Source organism: Myotis davidii, unplaced genomic scaffold (genome assembly GCF_000327345.1).
Source record: "Myotis davidii unplaced genomic scaffold, ASM32734v1 scaffold67, whole genome shotgun sequence".
NCBI classification, from domain to species: domain Eukaryota; kingdom Metazoa; phylum Chordata; class Mammalia; order Chiroptera; family Vespertilionidae; genus Myotis; species Myotis davidii.
In genome coordinates, this window is record NW_006298521.1 from 1,215,740 (window position 1) to 1,223,853 (window position 8,114).

General features: G+C 40.8%; 1 protein-coding gene across 2 annotated transcripts in view; it reads left to right on the top strand.

Moving 5' to 3' along the window:
- SMC1B (structural maintenance of chromosomes 1B) overlaps window positions 1-8,114 on the top strand; it is a 54,153-nt gene that overhangs the window by 30,926 nt on the left and 15,113 nt on the right. For both annotated transcript variants that reach the window (XM_015570750.1, XM_006774157.2), the window contains exons 16-17: window positions 4,043-4,184; window positions 5,042-5,187. In XM_015570750.1, the coding sequence (XP_015426236.1) occupies window positions 4,043-4,184; window positions 5,042-5,187 (288 nt within the window). The remainder of the gene's footprint in view (window positions 1-4,042; window positions 4,185-5,041; window positions 5,188-8,114) is intronic.

Here is an 8,114-nt window from a genome sequence, read left to right on the forward strand (position 1 = left end):
TAGGTGGGGAAAAATTAACAGAGAAAAAACATTCTGCATATCAGATATTTACATAACGATTCATAACAGTAGCAACATTACAGTGATGAAGTAGCAACAAAAATAATTTTATGGTTGGGGGTCACCACAACATGAGGAACTGTATTTAAAGGGCCAGAAGGTTGAGAACCACTGCCCTAGGGCCATCCACTTTTCTTTGTTGGAGGTTTTTTTTGGTGTTTTTGTTTGTTTGTTTTTGTTAGTCCTCACCTGAGGATGTTTTTTTCCATTGCTTTTTCAGAGAGTAGAAGGGAGGGAGGGGGAGACAGACAGCAGTGTGAGAGACACATCGACTGGTTGACTCCTGTACTTGCCCTGATGGGCAGGGAGCGAATTGCAACCCAGGTACATGTCCTCAACCAAGAATAGAAACCATGACCCTTCGGTGCACAGGCAGACACTACCACTGGGCCACATGGGCCAGGACATGTGGGAAGGTTTTTTAATTACAAATTCCATTTTCTTAATAGGTATAGAGCTATTCAGGATATAGTTTTTCTTGAGTGAGCTTTGGTAGTTTGTGTCTTTCAGGGAATTTGCTTATCATCCAAGTTGTCAAGTTCATAAACAAAGTCATTAAATAATATGTCCTTTTATCCATTTTAATGTCTAGGATCTATACTGATGTTCGCTCTATCATTTCTGATATTGGTTATTTGTCTCCTTTCTTTTCTTCTTAATGTCTAGCTAGAAGTGTGTTAATTTTATTAATTTTTTTCTAAGACCAGTTCTTGGCTTCATTGATTTTCTCTATGGTTTGTCTTTCTATAGTGTTGCTTTCTGCTCTTAACTTTATTATTTCCTTCTATTTATTTGGGTTTAATTTACTCTTCTTTTTCTAGGTTTTAAGATAGAAGCTTACATAATGTATTTTAGACTTTTCTTCTTTTTATATTAATAAGCATTGTAAGCTATGTATTTCTCACTAAGTACTGCTAAAGCTACATCATACTACTTCTGGTCTGTTGTATTTTCATTTTCATTCTACTCAGCATATTTTCCAATATTCCTGGTGGTTTCTTTCTATGACTCATGGGATGTTTAGAAGCATGTTGTTTAAGACATTGGGTGGATTCAGATATTTTTCTGTTATTGATTTTATTTTAATTACATGTGATAGGAAAATATTCCACATTGTTTCAGTCCTTTTACATTGAGTGTGGCTTGTTTGATTTCTCAGCATGGATTCTATCTTAATAAATGTCCGTGTGCACTTGGGAAAAACGTTCATTCTGCTGTTGGAGGGGGTGTTCTCCGAGTGGCAGTTGAGTCGGTTCATGTTGCTCGTGTCCTCGGCTGTCGGTTCTCGCAGTCCCTGAGGGGAGTGCTGAACTTCCAGCTACGCTTTCAGCCTGTCAATTTCTTCATCCAATTTCTCTCCGTTTTTACTTCATGAATTTTTTTTGTTGATTGGGTTTTTTTAGAAAGAGGACAAAAGAGAAACATTAATTTGTGTTCTACTTATTTATGCATTCATTGATTGACTTTTTGTTGTTTTTAATCCTTCTTGAGGGTATTTTTCCATTGATTTTAGAGAGTGGAAGGGAGAAAATGAGGGAGAGAGAGAAACATTGATGTAAGAGACACACATCAATTGGTTGCCTCCTTCAGGCATCCCACCCCCGACCACGCTGGGAACTGAACCTGTAACCCAGGTATGTGCCCTTGACTGGGAATCAATCCCATGACCTTTTGGTCCTTGGGCCAATGCTCTAAACACTGAGCAAAGCTGACCAGGGCCATTGGTTGATTCTTGTATGTTCCCTGACTGACGATCGAACATACAACCTTGGTCTATCAGAATGACACTGACCAACTGAGCTACCCGGCCAAGGCTACCTCTTTTAAAGCCTTGTGATTAGATGCCTATATATTTTGGATTGTTATGTCTTTTTTCTGAATTGATTTCCTTATCTTTGTAAAATGCCCTTCTTTATCCCTGTCGTATTTATTCCTTGTTCTGAAGTCTACTTTAATTTCAGTAGATTTTCTTTGTAAAGAATTCTGCCTATTGCTTTTTATTGAGCTTTTCATAAAATGAACCTGGGATTCTGATTGAGATTGCATTGGATTTATAGATTTTTAAAATATTTTTATTAATTTCAGAGAGGAAGGAAGAGGGAGAGAGAGATAGAAACATCCATGATGAGAGAGAATCATGGTGGATCGGCTGCCTCCTGCAGGTACCCCATTGGGGATCGAGCCCACAACCTGGGCATGTGCCCTTGACTGGAATCAAACCTGGGACCTTTCAGTTCACAGGCCGACGCTCTGTCTGGCTAGGGCTGGATTTATAGATTTATTTAAGGAGAACATCTTCAGTATATTAAGTCTTCTTACTAAGAACATAGAATGTCTCTTCACTTATTCTGATCATCATTTTCTTCATTATAATTTTAAAGTTATTTTCCATAGAAATATGAATGTTCTTGTTCAGTTAATTTCTAGATTTTTAGTTTTTCTCTCTTGTGAATAGTATCTGTTTGTATGATACTTTTCTGGTTGTCTTGTACTGATGTAGAAAATGGTATTAAATTTTAGATTGTCTAACATCTAATAACTTACTAAAACTTATTGCTTTTAGTAGATTATCCATTATGTGTCCCAGGATGCCTCTGCCATCCAATCGGAGATGTAGAGCAGGCAGTCAAATGGACAGTTAAGAGCTCCTGGGAGAGGTCCAGTCTGGAAGTATAAAGGTGGAAATTATTGGCATACCGATGGCATTTGAGTCATGTGACTGGATCAGATCAAAAGTGAATGAATGTAGGTAGAAAAGAGATCCCAGGCGATGTTAACAAATTGATCAGAAGAGAAGGAACCATTCAAGGAGCAGCCAGTGAGGGGGAAGGAAAGCCAGAGTAGTGTGGAGCCCCAAAGCCCAGGAAAGCAGTGTTTCCCTCGTGTGCAGCCTGGATGTCTTCCTGCCGAAGCAGAAATAACCTCAGAGTTGGTTCTCAGCCACTCCTACAGGCAGTGGCTAAGCGCAGGGACTCTGTTGTCCCTGCATAATGTGTCCTGCTGGCGCCCTCACTTCCTAAGTGGGTAGCCTGGGGCGAGAGGCTCACCTCTCTGCCTCGGTTTGTCAGTTACATAGGGACAGTGGCATTTATTACCTGTCTCAGAGGGTCAGACAACTTAAGTGAGTCACTTCATGCAAGAGCATTTATAACCTGTCATTAAATAGTACTTGTTGTTTTTGTCATTACAGTTGTTTTTGTTGTTGTCTTTGTATCAGTTATATCTATGATACACGTAGTGCTTAACATGTTTCTTGAACGAATGACTCTGTTAGCAGTATATTAGAGGGAGAGAGGATGGAAAGGGTGCACTACTGTGATAGGGGAGTTCTTTAGAGGACTTTATCACTCTGGTAAAGTAGGGAGTGCAGGGTGCCGGCTGGAAGAGGGTGGGGGCGGGAAGGAGGACCTGTGTAATACGGTAGTGCATCAGGAAGGAACACGTTCTTAAATTCCAAGTTTGGGAGTTTCTGAATAAATAGCTATTACAAATGACTGACTAAATAAGGATAAGTACAAAATTGTAACTTAAAGGAGAAAAGGGAAGGAAACTTGTATAAGAGACTTAAACATATTGTATGCAATGTTTGGCTACTGATTGACACAAACCAGTTTTAAAATAGTGATACTTAGGAAATTTGCAAGTGATAGCAATTTGATATTGAAGGAATTGTCATCATTTTTATCTCTAATAGTGGATGGTTATACATTAAAAATCACTTCACTTTCAGAAATACATACTAAAACATGTACAGATGAAATTACATATGTATGAAATTTGCTTCAAGTAATCCATGAGGGGAGGGAGTGATGAGTGGGGTCATATTAGCCATGAATTGATAATTACTAAAGTTGGATGGTAGCTATATGGGAATTCATTAAAGTACTCCTCCTGCTTTTGTATTTGTTTGAAATTTTCCATAATAAACAGTGAATTAAAGGACTATATTTGCCACTTATAACATTTGACTTTACTACTCTAGGTTAGAATTTGAAAAACAAAAAACTAGGCTTAATATTCAACTAGAATATAGTCGCAATCAGCTGAAGAAGAAACTAAATAAGATCAACACATTAAAAGAAACTATCCAGAAAGGTAGAGAAGACATTGATAACCTGAAGAAGGTAAATAATAATGAAGTGTCTCATCATTAAAATAATTACTTCCTCCATTGAATGCATCTTGTTGTGCTCCTAAGTCTTACAGAGGGGTGGGGTGCAGGGGGCAGATATGAGAAATAACTTGAAGTAAAATGGGCACAGCTTCACGCATTATTAGATGAAGTGGGAGAGGAGATGCCACAAATGACTGGTCCTAACTTGGGCAACTGGTGGATAGGAAAAGCAGGTTAAGGAGAGAAAATTCTGGACCTGTGGGGCTTGAGTTATCATGTGATACCTAGATAGCAATTTCTGTCAGGTAAAGAGCGCAGAGATAATGGGAAGGCTGGGCTGGGCTGTGGGGTAAACTGGAACCATATATGAGTGGCTGAGACTCCCAGGCAGAGAGGAAGGCAGTGGAGCAGGGGTGGGATTCTGGAATGAGGTCACAGTACTGCTATGAAGAGCGCCAGAGGGATGGTATCCTTGAAGCCCCAGAGAGTCTGGAAGGAGGAAGTGATGAAAGTAAAATTTATGTATTTAGTTAAAAAAGTAAAGTCTCTGTCTGTCTAGTTTGCTAATTAAGAGTTCGTAGTAGCATGAACATTTCCCAGACAACAGGGAGAGAAATCAGTGGCAGGTAGTGAGGACTGAATCCAAAGTGAAGGACAAAGGCCGGACCTGATCCCCAATTTCCAGGAAGTGTAAGTGAGGGGCCCCTTCCGTGAGAGAGCCTCAGGAATCACACAGGGTAAGGGTGGATCTCAGAATGACTGGTTTGACTTTATTGATAAGAAGGTGAGCTATTTAAAAAAAGAAGAGCTGTTGACATTATTGATGTAAAAGATGGTAAATCTACAACGCAAATCCTCTCCATCCAGGTTGAAGAAACTTGTCTGCAGGCTGTGGATGAGCTCATGGGGAAGCGGCAGCAACTGCAGGACGCATTTGCCGCCCAGAATTCCAAAGTGGAGAAAGCCCACGCTCAAACTGAAGAGGAGCGGAAGAAGTTCTTGGCTGTTGACAGGTAATTAAGAATTTCCTCAGGTTGAAAGGCCATAACCGGAGTTGTAAAGATGTGTGCTGTGAATTTGACATTATTATAGGAAGTTGTTTTATTTGAATATGTGTCCTTTGTGACTGGTGGTCCCACATCACACCTTTCAAACATTCTAATTTAGGGGAAAACCAGGAGAGATGCTTAGCTGTTGAGTGAGCAGTTCTTTTAGGCGGATGAAAACATGGAGCTGTAGAGAGTCCCTGACCCTACATTCCTCTTGGCATTGGAGTTTTCCTGTTGTAGAGTCTCCTCTAGTCTGTGTGTGTGTCACAGCATACCAGGTGAGGGCTGTGGCTACATGGCTGCATGTCCATCCCCACTAAATACTGTGCCTCATTTCCTCGTCAGTAAAATGGGGAGAATAGTGCCTATCTCAGTAGCAGGACTAAGTGAGTGATTGTTTACATGACTCTCAGAACAGTACCAGCACCTGATCAGCATGTGTACTTGCCATGATGATGATAGCGCTTTGAATCACTTGGCTTTGTTGCACTACCATGACATCGACTTTCTGTCATGATTGACACAATATTTGAACCAAATTGATGACAGTTGCCGGAAAGTGAAATCTGAACAGATTGAGAAAAATGCTCCAGAAAATAGCGGTTTTACAGCTTATTTTATACATATGAATCAGAGGAGACATAAGAGGGTTACATAAAATTCATTGGAGGTAGATTAAGGCAGGGGTCCTCAAACTACGGCCCATGGGCCACATGCAAATACAAATATTGTATTTAAACTATAGTCCAGCCCTCCAACGGTCTGAGGGACAGTGAATTGGCCCCCTGTTTAAAAAGTTTGAGGACCCCTGCATTAAGGTGTGGGAAAAAGCAAAGCAAGGAAATATCTGAGATTAATAAAAAGTCAAAGGAGAGACACATACTTTTACATTGGTGGGTAGAGGGCAGTTAATATTTAACATTTACAACACAGAGATGGTATGTGGGCAACAAGATAACAGTGAGGGCTTCTCTGGTCTCATGCTCTGGTGGGAGATTGTACCCTGAGGGGTCTGGAAAAGGGGAATATTCTGACATTCCAAGGGGGTGCTACCTTAGATGTGAAAAGACAACAGACAGGCTCATTTAAGGTAAAGATTGACTTTTATCAAGGACACTGTAGGCCTCGGTGGTGACTACCTGCCATGATTCCCTGTTGGTTTGGAATGTTCTCTGGTCTGATGCTCTGGTGGGAGATTGTACCCTGAAGGGTCTGGAAAAGGGGAATATTCTGACATTCCAAGGGGGTGCTACCTTAGATGTGAAAAGACAACAGACAGGCTCATTTAAGGTAAAGATTGACTTTTATCAAGGACACTGTAGGCCTCGGTGGTGACTACCTGCCATGATTCCCTGTTGGTTTGGAATTTTAGGTTTAGACCATCCTGTATGGTTACTGTAAGGCCGGGGGAGGGGGGTGGGGGTAGGCCTTTCTTTTGCTTTGCTGGGCCGTCCACAATTTATAAAAAACACCTGGTAATTAAACTCAAGATTATTAGCTCCTCTAATTTAAATAGCCCCTCTATTCAAACTGCAAGACAAGATATGTTACTCTCAAGTCTACTAGTACATTCTTGCGTACCCCTCCTTGCTGGTTCGGTTTTTTTACAACTCTGGGATAATTGGTAGAAAGTTCCCTTCCCTCCGCCTCTTCAAACAAGCCTCTTTTAAACTCTTTATAACTTTTGCTCTAAGCATATTTTACAGGCTTTGAGAAAATACTAGTAAGACACCTCCCTAGGACATCTGCCTGGACTGTCTCCTGAAAAACTAACAAAGACCCACACCCTGATGCCTGCTCTATTTCATTCCCCAAATCCTCCTCGTCACCTAGCAACAGCAGCCAAGGCTTTAAAAAGAGGACCAGCTTTTTGTTCTTTGCCCTTGTCTTGATTAGCAATACACCTGCCCTTTCCCTTCAGAGAAAGTAAAATAAACTTCCTCTATGCATCGCTTCTTTAAGTTGTGAATTCGTTCACGGCCCGCATAAAAACCGTAACTTTCAGTCTGATTTTGTAAGGCCAGCCATGTAGGCCTCCTCTGAGCTTATCAGGTTTAGTGTGTGGCCTCTTTTTCATCCACACAAGATAGAGACAAAAAGGTTTTTGTCTAAGATTCTTGATTGCAGTGAAAGTTTGTTTACTCTTGATTTTTTTTAAGTTTAAACAGAACCACATTTTTGTTTATTGTCCTATTCTTGAAAACCATATAATTCTTATTTCATTATCTGGTTCTGTTTCTAGCTTCTCTTTAAAATCATACATTGTTTCAGCTGGTAAAATTTCCAAGGCCTTATTTAAGACAGAAGGCACACCTGGCCAGCATGGCTCAGTGGAGAAAGCGTCGGCCTGTGGACTGAAGGGTCCCAAGTTTGAGTCCAGTCCAGTCAAGGGCACATGCCCAGGTTTCGGGCTCAATCCCCAGTAGGGGGTGTGCAGGAAGCAGCAGATTGATGATTCTCTTTCATTATTGATGTTTCTATCTATCTTTCCCTTTCCCATCCTCTCTGAAATCAATAAAAAAAAATTTTTAAACTACAGAAGGCATTACATTAGTGGTGATAGTAAAAAAGTTCAGACTGTTAGCTGTGCAGGGACTTAATTGGCAAGAGATTTCTCTCGCTAAGAGACTTTCTTGGTATGAGGTTCTAAAATGTAGAATTTAGCACTAGCCTGTTTGGCTCAGTGGATAGAGCATCAGCCTGAGGCCCAAAGGTCCCAGGTTTGATTCTGGTGAAGGGCATATACCTCAGTTGCAGGTTCCTCCCTGGTCCAGATCCTGGTTAGTTAGGGCTTGTGCAGGAGGCAACCAATCGATGTGTTTCTCTCACATCGATGTTTCTCTCTGTCTTTCCCTCTCTCTTCCACTCTCCCTAAAACTCAATAGAAAACT